At 37.3% G+C, this 17,788-nt stretch overlaps 3 protein-coding genes and 1 non-coding gene across 4 annotated transcripts; all 4 read left to right on the top strand.

Annotated features, from left to right (window-relative positions):
- Positions 1 to 3,652: 3,652 nt before the first annotated feature.
- Positions 3,653 to 3,726, top strand: TRNAI-AAU (transfer RNA isoleucine (anticodon AAU)). Its single transcript has one exon. It is a non-coding gene; the product is annotated as a tRNA-Ile (tRNA).
- Positions 3,727 to 4,792: 1,066 nt separating this feature from the next.
- On the top strand, positions 4,793 to 6,989 carry LOC140010383 (oxygen-evolving enhancer protein 1, chloroplastic-like). The gene is made up of 2 exons (XM_072057189.1): positions 4,793 to 5,163; positions 6,086 to 6,989. Exons 1-2 carry the CDS (start codon positions 4,924 to 4,926, stop codon positions 6,839 to 6,841), a joined length of 996 nt encoding a protein of 331 aa, XP_071913290.1. The 5' UTR covers positions 4,793 to 4,923; the 3' UTR covers positions 6,842 to 6,989.
- Positions 6,990 to 9,995: 3,006 nt separating this feature from the next.
- LOC140010799 (CASP-like protein 5C1) lies at positions 9,996 to 13,208 on the top strand. Its single transcript, XM_072058353.1, has 3 exons — positions 9,996 to 10,564; positions 12,525 to 12,657; positions 12,750 to 13,208. Exons 1-3 carry the CDS (start codon positions 10,434 to 10,436, stop codon positions 12,942 to 12,944), a joined length of 459 nt encoding a protein of 152 aa, XP_071914454.1. The 5' UTR covers positions 9,996 to 10,433; the 3' UTR covers positions 12,945 to 13,208.
- Positions 13,209 to 15,286: 2,078 nt separating this feature from the next.
- Positions 15,287 to 15,772, top strand: LOC140010292 (uncharacterized). The gene has a single exon (XM_072056851.1). It carries the CDS (start codon positions 15,287 to 15,289, stop codon positions 15,770 to 15,772), a length of 486 nt encoding a protein of 161 aa, XP_071912952.1.
- The last annotated feature ends 2,016 nt before the right edge of the window (positions 15,773 to 17,788 follow it).

The following is a 17,788-nucleotide window of genomic DNA, read 5'->3' as shown; positions in this document are numbered from 1 at the left end:
CTAAAGAGTTGGGAATCTCTCTGACTATTCTAAACAGTGCATGCGGAATTGGGCAACTCTAAGTGCTAAAACGTACATGCTGCATGAGATGATCACTTAGAACAACTGATGGATTTAGAGCTGGACAATTTAACAAGCTCGTAATTAGTGCTTCACTAGAAGAAATAAATCATCAGATAATAACCAGAACAAAACGATTGTTGTTAACTATAAAAGGATTAACAAACCAAGCAAATATAAAGGATTAGCTGTAGTGACCACAATTCAACCAACTACTTCAGGGGAGATTTATGAGGTGTCCCTTTTCTTCTCCTTTTCCTTCTACTGGTGGAGACTTCGCCTTCTTTCGTACCATTTGAGGGTATTATTGAAGGTTGATCAACTGAAGGCTTTATTATGATGCTTTCTGAAGGTTGATCAACAGGATCAGGATTAGTGGGTTCAGCTCCGATTGAAGGCTTTATGTTGCCATTTGAAGGCCGCCGATCAATTGAAGGCTTTTCTGAAGCTTGATCAACAGGATCAAGGTTGATGGGTTCAACCCCAAATCCAACCTGCAAAGAAACAAATAAAATGTTTGTGTATAGCATATTTAAAACAAACAACGGCATATTTCCAAAATAATCCTCACTTTGCAGGCAATCGAACAAAATTTATATTGTGATCCTCTAACGTGTCCTTTGCATATCGCACACTTGGAGCAGTTTTGGAGCATGCTTTTTCCTCTCGAATGTAGGAAGAAAATTTGGTGGGAGTTAATTAAAAAGGGCTGTATGCCAGAAACATCCATATATCTCCTTATATGATTAGCTCGGATGGACACTCCATACGATGCTTTAAAAACCTATAATAAAAACAACATTATTAAGGTAACTCGGTACAAATCACATTAAGAAGAAGAAAATATTTGAGTGTAAAGAAGAATAGAATCTTCTTACTCGTATGGTTTCGTGACCCTTGTGAGAAAGACATTCGCACTTGTCGCAAATAGGTCCATCCATACAAGTTATGCAGTAGATTACCTTCCGAGAATGACCTGATATTCTACAATCATTGTAGAACGTTACGGATTGGAGAACGGGGGTCAACCACTGCGGTTGATCAATTCCACTGGACATCATGAATTATCACAACAATGCTTTGCTATGAAATACGGTACAGTACAGTAAATAAGTTTTTAGGTTTAGAGGACATATATATATACATGTATATAATGTATGCAGTGCGAGTTCCAAGCTTTATGTGTATTGGGAAATCACAGTACTTGCTATTAATCGACTCAAATAAATTGGAAGTTCACGCGAAGCAAGAAATGGAAAGTGGCTCATATTTTACAATCTCCTTTTTAGTAGTTTGATTTGCCATAAATTAACTACCTAGAGAACTTCCCAACATTGTTTCATGTTCTTATGTTTATAGAACTAGTATTTTGACCCGTGCTATGCACGGGATTATATTTCAAATCAAAATAATATTGTATATCTTTATATATTGTGGTACAGAATAATATATATATATATATATAGACTAAAAATTTTAAAGAAGTGTATGCTTGACATATTGAAAAAATTTTAATTTATAATGATTTACATGATAGATGAATTGTTAACACATTTAAGGAGATGGTTAGGTTGGGTGGTAAGGTAAAAAGAGTTTTCTTTAAAAAAATCAATTTAGCAGTACCTAACAAAACATCTTATGTTATACCCATATATCAAAACTTATAATATAAAAAAATTATAACCAATTTATTTTCTTCCATTTTTAGAAAAAAAAAATCTTTCTCCTATCTTGTATCGCTAAGATTGTTGACTGTATTTAGATTAGCATTTTTCATAAATTTTAACGTATATTAAAAGAAATCTCTATAATATATGTTTTTAGAGTTCTCAAAATTATTAAAAATCACCATCATTTCCCTCTTTTCTTATCCGCCGGCTAGTCATGAGATGCCTCCTTGACTTTCGTATTTTCTATCATGGTACCACTCTCTCTGTTGTTTTTTTTTTTTTTTGGTCATATCGCGACAATCCCCTTTTTTCTTCTCTCCTTTTTCCGCCCATCCTTGTAACCCACATTTTTTCTTCAACCTTTCTCGCCACTTTTCAACTCCTCACCATTTTTTTCCCTCCCTTCTCCCCACATACCCAATCTCTAAATTCATATCCCTGCGATCCAATATATTTAACTTTATCTATCATAATGAAAATATAAATTTAAAAATTGATTGCAATGGTTGCAATTATTAATATCTAAAAATGAAAATGAAAACTGATAATATCTATAATATCCTCAAGTACTACAATCAATATGTATATGTATATATATTTAATATATAAAATACATATTTACATATGAAGACAACAATAAGAATACATAAAATAATTAATGATACCAAAAGTTATCCTTAGTGTTTAGGTTTTGCACTCTTATTCAAATCTAATCAGGATCAAATTTGGGCCAAATATAAACAAATTAAGTAGTATTTTAGAGTCGAATGTTCTATATTTTTCTCTTTATCTATAATGTTATTTTTTAAAATTTTTTGGTAGAATTGGTGTTGTTATTATCATTATTTTTATCAAAAATGAATATTTAAAAAAAATTTCCAAGTTAAAAGGCCAGCACTACTTTGTTTTTTATTTAGTGATTTCATGAATGGTACCATTCTTGATTTTTTAAATCCTTCTTTTTTGTTTTCTATTTAATTTTGCTCTTTTACTTAGCATTAATAAGTTAAAAGATAAAGTATTATCGTTTCTTTTTTACTTTTACTAAGTTTGGCAATGTTTTCTCTTTATTTACCCTCCACTAATAAACTTCAAACCAATTTCCTATATAAGTGGAGCCACTTCTTACTTATTTAAATTAGAAAGGCGTGGAAGCCACTCCTTACTTAGAAAAATGTTATTTGCACTCAAAATTTTATTATTTGCAATTCCACCATTTATTTTATCATATAATCTAATTAATGAAAACTATATGATCAAAATGATTATTGAAGTGTGAATAACAAAATGGAGTGTAAATAATTTTACTTATTTAAATTAAAAAGAAAGCATGAAAGGGTGTTATATTTGTTATCTCTTGTTATAGTCTTATGGAAGTTTTAATTGAAGTATAATCATTAATAACACAAGGCAATTGAAGACGTGATAGGTTGAAATTCCAATATGATATCATGCACGTTAACCAACAGTTTCAAATGAAATGATTTTAAAAAGTAACCAACAATTTCAAATGTAAGGAGTAGATGTGGAAGTTAAGAGAAATATATTTTATAAATTAAATTAAAAGTGAAATGCTAGAAAAATAGAATTGGTAGTGGGAAAATATGTGGAGGCTTGTTGCTAAAAATCCCTTCTCAAATTTATATAGATATAGATTGTCTAAATGAGGCTTGCTGATCGTTTATAGTAATAAATTTGAAGTATAGGTAATAGTAATGTTGGACATTAACGCATTTGAAAATATAGGAATCATGTGTTATAGCATACGTTTTTGGTATCATGATGCTTAGAAGGAGAAAAGTGTCTCAAATTATAAATTAATGTTTTGTTATTCAGTATGTTTCTGTCTTGGTTTTGAGGTGTGGCGATGGATTAATGGCAAACGGAAACTAGAATAATAAATTTGATTAATCACATCGCATGGCCTATTAGCTCAGTTGGTTAGAGCGTCGTGCTAATAACGCGAAGGTCGCAGGTTCGAGACCTGCATGGGCCATTGTCATCTTTTTGTTTACCCTATCATATAGTATTTCACTTTTCTCCTCTCTCTCTCTCTCTCTCTCTTTTTTGCCCTATATATCTTACTTTCTCTCCTGACTATTTTGTGATTTTCGATAAGAAATCATTTCTTTAATAAGTTGTTTACCCTATGCAGCTTACTTGCTCTCCTGTCCGTTTTCTGACTTTCAATAAGAATTATAATTCTTTAATATAGATGAAAACACCAAAAAGCATAATATATATAGAATTAGATGAGATTTTTTTCCCCAGCCAAATACAATCTGACCTTCACCTTTCCGGCTCCCAGGCGTCCATGCCCAAATTCCTCCACTACGAAAAAGTGAATAACAAGATTTTTTTTTCTTAATTTTATTTTGGAAAACCAACAAAATTTTTCTCTTTATTTTTGATAATGATAATAATTGTATAATATTTTCTATCCTAATGTACAAAAGAGGGGGAGGCTAAAAAAACTTGTGTATTAAAAATTAATAGATATATAGATTTGATTAAATCAACGCAGGAAGACCTAACGGCTACCTAAGGGGGACCCACAGGGAGACCACATCCAGCCAATTGGTAACTGGAGAGGTCCCTTGAGGACCTTAAGCACAGGTTGAAGAACCCACATCCTAGCGAGGTGGGAAGGAAGCCCCTCCCCCCCCAGCTCACGGACAAGCACTCAACCGGTGTTTGTTTTTTCCGAAGCGAAATTAACCCACACACACCCAAATAATTTCAACTCACAGGGAGACCACATCCAGCCAATTGATAATTGGAGAGGTCCCCTGAGGACCTTAAGCACAGGTTGAAGAACCCACATCCTAGCGATGTGGGAAGGATTTTCGCTTTGTTTTCTCGTTGTTGCATTTCTTCTCCTTTTGATTTTGGCTATAGAAATCAAACAAAAACGTGGCTGTCATTCAACGTCTAGCCTGATTGCAGGAGTTAGTATCTTTATCCAATACACCAGGTTTGCCAGGTGGCAAGTCATAAATCCAGTAACATTAGATCAGAGTAACCAATGAAACAAGACCTTATCCTATCTCTTATCTTACTCACAGCAAAGCCACCAAAATATTTTTGTACTTCTGCTCCGACACAGATCATTTCCTATTGCTTACTTTGTAAGGGCGATTCAGGGGGCATAGGATAGGAGCAGAGTAATCATCAAGAACAGAGAGAGAAGGCAATGGCAGCCTCACTACAAGCAGCCGCTACCCTCATGCAACCTGCCAAGGTTGGTGTTGCACCCCGAAACAACGTCCTGCTGAGATCTTCTCCAAACCTTAGCAAGGCTTTCGGAGTCGAACAATCTTCGGCGAGGCTAACTTGCTCTCTTCAAGCTGACCTCAAGGATTTGGCTCAGAAGTGCACTGATGCAGCTAAGGTTGCTGGCTTCGCTCTGGCCACTTCTGCCCTCGTTGTCTCGGTAGGTAGCCTTGATAAAATTTACCACGATTCCATTTTAATCTGTAACATCATTTGTAAGTATAACCGACTGTGATCGTGAATTAACAATAGCAGGAGTGTATTGAGATGCTAACAATTGTTCAATAGAGTCAGATGTCCTTAGTATAGCATGCATGTACTGACAAGAAGTTGAAATTAGGGTAGCTATAGGAGGATTTGCAGAATGTTGCTTGACAAGATTCTGAAAATTAATACTAGTGATCACTGCTACCATCTCCATATTTTTGTGTTAAGACACTCATAAGCATTTGAAGTGTGTAAATTGGACAAATGAAACCATTCATATCATCCTAATCAGAAGCACTTTCCCTATCTGAATTTCAGCCTTTCACACAAATTGTTTGTACAGCTAGATTCAGAACAGAATGGATGTTATATCAGACACTACCTGGAAAAGCAAAGACCACGTTTGTCTCTGGATGAGAAGATAATATTAATAACCACAAATAACTAGAAGAAATAGCGTAGGACATGTAGCATGTATGTTTGTGATGTGCAAGAGAAAATCCTTGTCCCTGGTTTTAGGGGGGACTGCTTACATGGCTAGCTCAGCTATAAGAATAGGGTGGATAGTGACAAGATGTTTTTGCAGCTTGATATATTTATACAATTTTGTTGAATGCATTGGAGTGACCGAAGGTTTAAATGAAACTGCAAAAGATAAAACAAAAGGAAGTCGTGAAGAACTGACACTTAAGAGTGCAATCTCGTTAAGACTGGTCTGTAAAATTCTAAATTTGCAGAATTCATTTCCGGAATGTTGTCATCTATACTGTGTGTGATTGAGGACATCCCTTTTTTCTTCTTACAATTATTTTGGGAGCCATCTATTCTAGTAGCATGACTAACTCGAAAAATGTGACTTACTGATGGGTCATTAGGGAGCAAACGCTGAGGGAGTGCCAAAAAGGCTTACCTATGATGAAATCCAGAGCAAGACATACCTCGAAGTAAAGGGGACTGGAACTGCAAATCAGTGCCCAACCATTGATGGCGGTGTTGACAAATTTGCCTTCAAGCCCGGCAAATACGATGCCAAAAAGTTGTGCTTGGAGCCCACTTCCTTCACTGTGAAGGCTGAGGGTCCTAACAAGAATTCACCCCCAGAGTTCCAAAAGACCAAGCTCATGACCCGCCTAACCTACACCCTTGATGAGATTGAAGGACCCTTTGAAGTAAATACTGATGGAACAATAAAATTTGTTGAAAAGGATGGAATCGACTATGCTGCAGTTACAGTTCAGCTTCCCGGGGGTGAGCGCGTGCCATTCCTCTTCACCATCAAACAGCTAGTTGCTTCAGGCAAACCAGAGAGCTTTAGCGGTGAATTTCTCGTGCCATCATACAGAGGTTCATCCTTCCTTGACCCAAAGGGCAGGGGTGGATCTACCGGTTATGACAGTGCAGTTGCATTGCCTGCTGGAGGCAGAGGAGACGAGGAGGAACTTGTGAAGGAAAACATCAAGAACGTTTCATCTTCATCAGGGAAGATCACCTTGAGCGTAACCAAGAGCAAGCCTGAAACTGGAGAAGTGATTGGAGTGTTTGAGAGCGTTCAGCCATCTGACACTGACTTGGGATCAAAGGCCCCCAAGGAAGTAAAAATCCAAGGAATATGGTATGCTCAACTTGAATGATAGAGAGGGCCTTTAGCATCAATTAATGTACTCATTTCTTCGTATTGAGTTTTGCTGTAACACTTTTAAGGTAATCCATATCCCACTGAACATTCCCCCAAAAAACCCACCATAGAAACATGGAGACAGTTATCCTGCTTGTATATTATGATGATGTTTCTTTCCGGTAAAAAAAAAAGAGGGGGGAGGGGGGGTTTCAAGTTCAACTCTGCTGCGAGATGTTACATGTTAGAATTGATAGATTTCCAGAATGCTAGGGAGATGACAACAGTAAAGGAAATTTAACCAAGTTTGTATGGAATTTCGACTGAACAGTAATGAAACTGAATCAAACGTCAGAACAAGCATGTCAATAGCGATGGCAAGCTTGTCAGTGCAATTGTACAAACGACACTCCTCCTCCGTGTAATTTGTAAAAGTCTTGCATAATACTACTGATCAAACTGCTGGGGAGTAGCTCATTAATTAGGAAAACCTGAGCAAACATTTGCGTACGAAATGAGTTTTGGGGGATTGTTGTGTAATGTGTAGTTTTCAAACTAGAAACGGATTCTAGTGGTAATTCGAAAGTTACAAACATAACTCTTACTTACTTTACGGCTCTCGTGAAGAAAAAAAGAATTATTTCTTGAGATTTTAAAGATACGACCTCTATAACTATGGCAACTTCTGTAAGCTTTGTTTGATATGATGGACTTGAATGAATAGGTGAACACCAATTTTCAGATTTTGATATACGCATCAAGACTTGAATGAATTAGTCTTAAGAATCAAAAGTTTGTTGGGTGGGTGCTGATAAAGCGAAAATACGAGCGAGTGGGAATATGAATTAATACAACAGGCAAAAGAAAGCTAGCCACGTTTTGTAGCACGTCCCTGGAATTATTTGCCTTTTTCTCTTTGCAGCGTAGCACTTTGTGCTAAATGCATAAGGCTGACCACCGCCCCCCCCCCCCCCTCCTCTCCCCCCGGGGGGAATTTTAGGAACAAAACTCTCCTCCGCAATTTGTAAAAGTCTTGCATATATATGATGGAGTACTAAATTATTTGTCACATATATGATCAAAGAGTTAGGGATTAACTCGTTAATTAGGTAGGTAGAGCTCAGTAAAAATGAAGGTACAAATGCAGGATAAGGACATGGAATAGAAAGAATTGCAATAAAAGCTTTGTGTTTCAAATACTGAATAATAGAAACAGAGCCAGTATTTATTTGGATATGATAGAGAAAACCAAATGTAATAGAAGCTGATAAAAGTATCGTCTCCTTGGACTATTTACACTTTGCTCCCGTAAACTTGGACCCTTGTAACGCTTTGCCCCTTCAACCTCAAATATATACACTTTATCCCTTATGGTCAACTTTTTGACAAGATTAAGATGAAGTTATATTTTTTCATGATCAAAATATCATTGGCTAATCCTTAAACGCACATAATAATTACTCCCTCCTTTTTTTTTATAATTGACGTTTAAGAAATTTGCTCTTAAGTACTTTTATATGTCGTTTCATTATCCCCATGCAGCATTAATTATTTTTTCACAATTTTACCCTTTTATCTCTCTTTTCATAATTGGTGAGAGTTAGTTTGCATTGCTTTTGGCCTAGTAAAACAGCACCATTTAATACTCTAGTGAAAGAAAACATGGGTGAATTGGATAATTAATGAGAGTACAAAAGGAAAGTAGTGTATAGATTTAAACAATGAAAAACTTTTCTTAATTGGTGTGCAAAACCTTAAACGTCAGTTATAAAAAAAGGGAGGGAGTATAACATAATAAATACATATTTCTTTAATAGTTGCTAAATGCATCTAAACACAATTACACCATGTATTTCGATCTTTTAGTGTTAAAATGAATTAGATAATTCACAGAAAGAAGTCTAACCAACTCAATGTATTTATCTCAACGCCAATAGCAATACTTATTTTAAATGAAAAAAAGTTATTTAGTGCATTTGGAATGAAAATTATTTGCTTATATATTTTTATTGTACCACTTTTTTATGTGTTTTATATGAGATAAAAATATGATTAAAAATAAAAATGTATTGAAAATGTATTAGAGAATTTTCAATTTTTTTAATGTAGAATGCAAATATAATACAAAGTAAGGTATGAATGTGATATAAAATTTTTTTCTCCACAATACAATTTTTCAATTCTTTGGTTTAATACAATCTTTTATTTTTTTTTAAATTTTTAAATCATACGACTTTGTGTTTTTTCTAATAAAATGTTTTATATTCCGATTAAAAAGTATGGTATTATTCGAGAACTTTTATGTAAGAGCATTAACGTCATTTTATTACATTTTTGGATGGATAATTAATCATTAGCATTTGACTAGTCAATAGAGAGGGCAAAGTATATTTATTTAAAGTTCGGGGAGGCAAAGTGTTATAACCCCCAAAGAAAAGCTTCGGTTGAGGAGTAAAGAATGCTCCCGCGACGTCGCAGCCGCAGATAGCCGGATCTCACTGGATTCCGTCTCTCTCTCTCTGTCTCTCGGTTCTCCAAAATACTAAACAATTCAGATAACGTCGTTAATGCCAAAACTAATACTCACCCCCCAAATTACACGTAACTCTCTCTCTCTCTCTCATCATAGATAAAGAATTAGACACAAAGAGAAAAAAAAAGGAAAGAGGATTATTTGGTGGTGGCGTGGGGGCGGGGACTTTTCAACAATCTAATTTAGGCTTTAATTAATTTTTTAGACCAGAAAACATGACGACGCGCATCGGCATGCCAGATTGATTTGATTTGATTTGAAGGAAATAATCCACCATCCGTCTCCCACTCACTGCACTCCCGGTGTGTTTTAATTTCGAGCTACTGCTCAATAAAAGCATCAAATTCTTCCACACAGAAAAGAAAAGAAAAGAAAAGAAAAGTCGAGTCTAATTGGCAACACAGGCCAAAGGTTTCCAGCTACGTCGTCGGTGCCACTCACTTATGACTTGTCAAAGCTCCGGAGCCTCTGGATGTCAATTTTCGCGCGTGGCTCGGCCCTTGAACTTTATGAAAATTAAAAATATTTACAAATTCTGCTCTCTCGGGAGTATTTAAATTGACACAGAAGTATTTATTCTTAGCATATTAAAATTCTTTTATTACAATTGTACTAAATTAGTTACGGCGGTAAGCGGCATCCATTTGTAATGTAGGGTCGAAAGAAGGAAATTGAAGAAGCAATATATATATATATTTATATATTAAAAAGAAAAAGAAAAAGAAAAACCAGAGAGAGAGAGAGACTCACAGAGTGAGAAGAGTCCTTCCACCAATTGTGTCCACGTCATCTCCCTTCTCCTCCGTAAACGCTGATCACCACCATTTCTTTCCTTTTCTTTCCGACAGAACAACTAATTTGTCCCGTCAAGCTATCCAATTCAAGAAAACGAAAGCCCTCCCTCCCGCATGTGAAAATATTTCAGTAGTTTGTTGTCGGAACTCATTTGTGAAGCCAAATTGTACCAGTAGTGTGTTTTTACGGTTTGCGTATTCGACATAAAGGTGCAAGGCTCCCATGTCCATGCGGAGAATTCAGTCATGGTTTTGACAAATCAAATATTGCTGGGGATCATATGGATGAATTGCCGGGGGCCTTAGGGACGAGTGCCAGCTTGGCTTTGAGATTAGGACAGGCCATCTTCTCTATTGCTTCTCTGCTTTTCATGTGTTTGGATGTCGAGTTCTACAGCTACACTGCCTTCTGGTATTTCTCACTCTTTCTTTTACTGGATTTCCATATCCCCCATCTTCTCTTCTTGTTTAATTTTGTTTTCATTTCTCCCCTTTCCTCTTGATCGAGTGTTTAGTTATTTTCTCACCATTTTTTCCTCATTTCTCTTTTATTTCCCGGCCAATTGTTGTTTGATGAATTAAAGTTCGGGATTCTCAGTGATCATGTGTAATTGGAGATCTTTTTGGATGTCTCTGCGTCGATGTCTATGCTTTTGATTATCATAATTCAGAGTGAATTGCAATTTGTAGCTTTGGAAAAAGACTGGATTCTGGTGGTGATGATTAAGCATTTTTGTTTTTTCGGTTTTATGTTGGGTAGACTAGGGAATTCTGTCTGACACTTCAGGTTTGACAACTCACGGGACCCCTCCCCCGAGAAGTCAGAATACTACTAATTCTAGCCAAATACAAAGCACTCAACCCCACCAACCAACCCTCTGTTTAATCTTTCAAAGACCGCCCCAAAGAAGAAGAAGAAGAAGAAGAATAGAGGGGGAACTAGAGAGGACCGTGGAATGATGCATTGCATGGGTGACCCTTTGGTGGTGAAACTGTTGGAATAGGCACAAGTAGTTAGCTAGAATTTTGGTTCCTTCGATCCATCTTTTGTATGAGATTAAATTAATGCCATTAGTTTCAACAAGTTTTCGTGGAAGTTATTAGTGGTTTTCACGCAATTCATTTGCAATAGTCTCTAGATTCAAAAGTCATCAGCTCGACATCCCGGTTGAAGAGTCTCAAGGCAGAGGCTTTAACTTTTTGATTATTCAAACATTGAGACTAACAGTTGTTTGCGCTTGACATAATTAAAGATTTTTAGTCAATTCACTGTTTCTAGATGCTGCAAGATATGTCATTGGCTGGTAAAACTTTACACGATATCAATAGAATCAAATTTTTGTTAACTTGTCAGGGGGACGACACAAATGTTAACTTGTCTAATGAGTCGGGTATCTGACTATTCTAATCAGTGCATCAGGGAGTAGTGGCTGCGCAGAGTTGGGTGCCAGTGAGTGCTCTAACATATTTACTGCATGATTTTGGCCCAGATGATTATTCTCAATCACATTGTTGTGTAGAAGTGGAAAATCTGAAGGAGTTTCGGGGTTATCTCATGAGTGTGTTCTTAGAAGTTCGATTGCATCTATGTCATTTAATTGTGAATCAATATACCATTATCCCTTTTCCAATGGTGAGGTGAACCGTTGGTTGAACTGAACAGGGCTATCAGTAATTACTGGACAAGTTACATTTTAATAGGACGTTAGTTTCAAGTGCCCAGTGTTTACTTCAGGGAGAAGTTGGTGGTGCACGGGCATGCAATTTGGTTGTTTGTCACAATTCTAAATTGAGGACTAGTGAGGGCCATTCCTGTGATCTTCAGCTTCCCCTTTGTTCGTGTTTTTAAATGTTTCTCTTAGGGTTTGACTTGTTTATGGGAAAAATGCTGCTTACTGCTGTTTTTTGCTTTTCCTTCAGCTAGTGCATTGCTCAAAGTCAGTTTGACCATGAATTTTAGATTGCAGTCTGAGTCTGACTGAATGCCAGAAAAGTATTGAACTTCAAATTTTCTGAAGCACACAGAGTTTCTTCCTAGAGAAACAGCACCTGAACAGAAATAAAAATGTAAAAGAAAGGCTTCTAGCTTGTTTGCTGGGCATTGTTTGAACAAGTCACTCATAATTTGATCTAGAAATGCAAACAAGTAGTACTACTGTGTTCCTGCTATTTGGATTTGCAATTGCCTGCAATAATAAAGCAGCTCTTTTTTAGTAGTCGACTGCAAAGATGATTTCCAGTTTTAGGCTTGTCCTCTCCTTGCGGCATAAAATTGTCTAAAGTTGAAGAGTATCTGAGTGTGAATGTTGCAATGCAGAGTCGTCTAAGACTGAGTGGGCTTTCAGTTTCATTGTTGTTTTTTTAATTTTCAGTTTCTTGGTAACAATCATGGGTTTAGTGATTCCTTGGAGTCTAACATTGGCAATGGTGGATGCATTCTCTGTATTCGTTAAACGGCCTTCTCGTCAACCAGGAATAATGTCAATTGTTGTGATGGGGGATTGGGTATGTTGCTTTCTTCCATTTCTTTACTCTTTTTTTTTTTTTGGTTCATTGATTGAGCTACTGAAGAAGATATGCGGAATTGTTTCCCACAGGTACTATGTTTTTTATCGTTAGCTGCATCCTGTTCGTCCGCTGGTGTAACAGACCTATTGATGGTTTCTGGCGGCTCATTCTGCAGTGCAAAAATATGTGGCCGGTATCAGTTATCTGCTGCTATGGCATTTTTGTCTTGGTTTTTGTCGTTAGCTTCGTCTCTCTTCAATCTTTGGCTTTTGGCTTCCATTTAATGACTACTATATGATATACTGGTACGTATGGATGCCATCTCGTAGAAATTAGAAGTCCTATACTAAGTAAGGGGGATTTTGTTGCTCAGACATTTCACCAAATGTATATATACATTCATCATGGACCTCTCCAAATGTACAGGTACCTCGAAAGGCTCCAATTTGTAAGGAAGAAAAAAAAAAAAAAAGCAGTCGTATTAGAAATGTAGAGAAAATGCCGTATCGTACAATGAACAGCTGTTGAGCCCGATTGCTTTCACTCTTCGTCTGTTGAGTTGTGTTTGGTCTCGGTTTCGGTTTCTTCTATAACATTGCAGATTGATAGAACATGGTTAATAGATGCAAGCCGATGGCAGTTGGTCCGACAGTTAATGAATCAAAAAGAAAACGAAATACTACTACTACTACCATGTTGGCACTACTCACGAACGCTGACCAGGAAGAATAGTTCCTCGTATAAGCTGTATACATGTATATGTATATCCACTGGCATTCGAGGTAGATAATAAAAAAGGCCTCTACGGGAGTCCGAAAGGAACAGGAACAGATCACAAACGTTCAGACCCACCACATCCGATCCATGTGGTGAGGTGTTTCCCCGCTTGGACTCAACCAGCTTGCCACGTCTCTTTCAACCCTCCCCTCAATTTCGAATTTGAATAATCGTAGATGGCCAGGGGCAGCCAACAGTCTATTGGGCTCTTGGCCCGTAACTGTGCCGTCCGCTTTAACCTCTTCTTAGATTATGCTGGAGTAAATTATACAAATGTTAAATTTGTAGTAAAAAAAAAAAAGGAGAAGAAGATAGCTACGGGCCTTTATGAACACCGTTTAGTGTCCTATGGTACCACTCCGGTTTGAATTACTACTTTTTTGAGTTTCTATTAAAAAATATACCATTCAGGATTCAATGATTTAATGTATACGAGATAAAATGATAATTGAAAATTATGGTACATGCGATGGCCAATCAAATTTCCCCTTCTACCACTGCTAATTAATTCACTCACCAAGTTTAGCTCTTTCAAATCGCATTGACATTCGGTTCATTCTTTTTGGTTGTAACTTATACTACTGTACGGGATTTAACCCCACCGTATTTTATTCTTTTTTCCTTTTCCGTATCTTGAACTCTATTGCACAAAGAAAGCAAGCACCGCATACATCTTTTTTCCTTTTATTCTTCCTGGGTACGTTGGACGGACGGCAGCAGTTCCATTATCCGCCGAAAGGAATGTTGCACCTAAGGTTCGCCTTGCAATCGGTCAATAATAACAGAACCCTCGAGAAAAGCACAACCACTAGTGCTACCAGCGGCAGTCGATTGTTTGTGCGTAAAAAGCAGGATACGCTGTTCAAGAAAATCTGGTGGTTGTTAGGTGTCGCAGTCCCACCATTAACCCTCCCATCACCCCACTTCACGTGAACTATTCACCGGACCCCCAAACATTGACCTGCCTACGTGATGTCAACTTTCAACCCCCTTTATTTATTTATTTATGTTTGAGGTACAAGTCAATTTTTAATCCTAGTTACCGTGCAACTAGTATAAAAAAAAAATTGCGAATGATTAATGGAGCTTGATCTCAAGTATATATACGTATATTCGCCTTGATTCCACAAGTTAGCCTAGATTTGTGTATCGTCTAATTGTTTACATGCCATTTATAACGGCCGTAATCAAAGTTTGCCAAGACAATACCCGATTCTCTAATGTTACCCGTACTTTAAACGGGTCTTATAGCCGAAATCCGGGTCATCAAAGTATAATCTGTGCTAAATCTAGTATGACACTGAGCTTTTCTCCAAAAATAACAAACCCTGGATGGGATGGGATATGGTTAAAATCCAGCCTCTTACTTTACTGCTAATTATTACTACTACTGCCGTAAATCCAAAAAAAAAAAAAAACCTACTAAAAAGGAGTTCCTGAAAAGGTTACTTTCATCGTAAAACGTGGGTCAGTGCTGAAGGACACAGTAGATGATGAGTAATACAACCTGGCACCCTTACGTTTCCAGGTTGGCATCCCGCCCCACTGATCTCACAACCCGACAAAAGAAATCCTTTTTCTATTTGCTCCTACTCACTAGATGACAATTCTGACGTGGCCTCCTGGTCCATTTCACGATACAATCATCAATTCCCACCACCTATATATAATACGGCCCCCAAAAAGTACTCTCCTCCCCAGCTGTCTCCGGCCGCCTAAAAATACTACTGGTACTTTTTCTCATGCACCCATCAAAATACCCGTAAAACGCGTTCTGCTGAAAAAAAGGCGATTCACCATTTTTGAATCCAGAGTTATATTTTAGTGATAATAAGCTCCTAAAATCGTGATGGGCATATGCAGTTCTTGCGAGTCCACGAATGTGGCTACTGCCAAGTTAATACTGCACGACGGAAGGCTTCAAGAATTCTCCTACCCGGTTAAGGTTTCTTGCGTGCTACAGACGAATCCCGCCTGTTTCATATGCAACTCCGACGAGATGGAATTTGGCGATGTCGTTTCGGCCATAAGCGATGACGAGGTGCTTCAACCGGGTCAGCTCTATTTTGCCTTGCCTTTGAACCGGCTGAAGCACCGGCTTCTCCCGGAAGAGATGGCGGCATTGGCCGTCAAGGCCAGCTCTGCGCTGGGCACTAGCGGTGGCGAGAAATGCGGATGTCGGAAGAAGAGGACCTTGGAGGTGTCTTGCCAGGATTATCGGTCGAGAAAGGTGGGAGATTATGGGGACGATGGGTTGAGAAGAGGGAGGAAAGGAGGCGACGGTGGTGGGAGGAGAAGGAAATACACGGCGATATTAAGTGCGATACCCGAGTAGAGGGGGATTTTGGAAAATGCAGGGATATTCAATTTTTTTATTATGATTATTATTTTTTTGTAAATACTTATTTGGTTGAGGGTGAGGCGAGGCGATATGGGGTTAGCAATTAGAAACTTTAGAATCGAATTTTGCCTTTTTAGTAGCAGGTTGTCCATTTCAAAACAAGCAAAAAAAAAAAAAAGAAAAAAATAAGTGTAGGTTGTTGTCTTTCTTCTTCGGGTTGTAAAACTAACTACAAACAATTTTGCTCTTGGATGTACATGACAACTTATAATAATACTCCACTTGACATCTGCAGATCTACAGTTCGAATTCGCTCCGGAATAATTGCTTGAAAGAATATATTTGGATGGTAAGTTATTTGAAATATTTTTACTGTAGCACTTTTTGTGATGTGATGTATGTGAGATAAAAAGGTAATTGGGAAGATAAAAAAGTGTATTGGAAATTGTAATGGTGATGTCAGCAAATATATTTGGCCAAATAATTGGCTGTCCAAACACACTCATTACTACTAAGCACACTGACTAGCTAGAAATTTTTAGTTTGGTTGAGCTAGCAATGAATGAAAGTCTAAGGTCTTGTTTGGATTGCTTGTTTCCGTCGGAAAATATTATCGTTTTCCGTAATCACATTTCCCTATCACCTTTTTCCCTCACATATATCAAATCGCTACAGTAATTTTTCCATGAAAAATGACGGAAAATGCAATCCAAACACATTCTAATTTTCAGACGTTACTCGCGCGATGAAGATTGCCGGACGCCGGTGGCTGGGCTTCTTCCTCTTTTATCATCACAGTACTACTGTATGCTTGGCTTTGCAACTTACGCCACCTGAATGAGAATCTGCCGGAACGAGCATATAATTATCCTTAGGGCTAGGAGCATTGGTTTGGACGTTAACCTATTGCCGGCCGGACAAGTAGCAATAATCGATGGGATGGGAAGACAAATTCCAAACGGGTACAGACGCTCTTTTACTGTTACTCAGATTACAGATGCGTACTAGTTTATCACTAACACAGTACAGCTGCTGGTGTTGCTGAATCTCTGGTTCCATCGAATACGACGGATGAGAGGAGACAAATAAAATGAGATAGAATCCTAGCAATTAGTAATTCAATTTATTGGGACTTTGAAATAGACCATCTACGCGGTTATCTTCTAAGACTAAGACTAATATTCCAAATCGTTGCAACTTCGAGGATGACGGGAGGAGGCTGGTTTGATGATTTGAATCATTTGACGTTGGGTTGGGGGGCCTGGTAGACGGGAGTATTATCCATCATAGCATTCGGCCTTTACAGCTGTATGCGTCCATGTTACGTTTCATGCAGCCACAAAACCCATGCATAAATAGCAAAAACATCATCCTATCCTATATTCCTATGGCGGAAGCCAAGGTCCCGTACGTCCAACCAAGTACTCTGAACTACACTCATTCAATTATCATGATGGTTGCGGATTACTCTTCTGTTTCTCATGCCATAGGAGAATCGATAATTTAACGCTGCGGGAAATCGAAACCTGATGTGCTAGCAGTACTGTAGTAAGTAGTGACCAAGTCCTACTTTAATTTAATGTTTTGCATTAAATGATAGTAAGTTAATAGGTTATCATTTTTTTAAAAAAAAAAAAAATTGCCTAGAAAATTAAGTTAAGTATCACTTAATTAATTAAAATAATATATTTTTTATTATCAAACACATCTAAATTTGTTAAAATCTGAACTCGTTAAGTTTAAGTGCTTAATTTTTTGTGAATACATTTTTCAATCATCATTTTACTTTACACACATCAAATCACTACGGTATATTTTTTTTATAAAAGCTCCAAAAAAAAAAAAAACAATTCAACCGGCTCTAAGAAATCTTTGTTCCTAGCTCCCAAGGAATTTTTTATTTTCCGTACATCGATTCAGGGAAGCCTCGTGTACTTGAGAACCTACTGAAATCTGAAACAACTGTACCAAAATAATAATCCAAAAAAGGGAATTTTCATTCGTCACAAT

The sequence above is a fragment of the Coffea arabica genome, chromosome 7c (assembly GCF_036785885.1).
Source record: "Coffea arabica cultivar ET-39 chromosome 7c, Coffea Arabica ET-39 HiFi, whole genome shotgun sequence".
In the NCBI taxonomy this organism is placed as follows: domain Eukaryota; kingdom Viridiplantae; phylum Streptophyta; class Magnoliopsida; order Gentianales; family Rubiaceae; genus Coffea; species Coffea arabica.
Note: the sequence above shows the minus strand (reverse complement) of the source record. Positions and strands in the feature narration are given on the sequence as shown.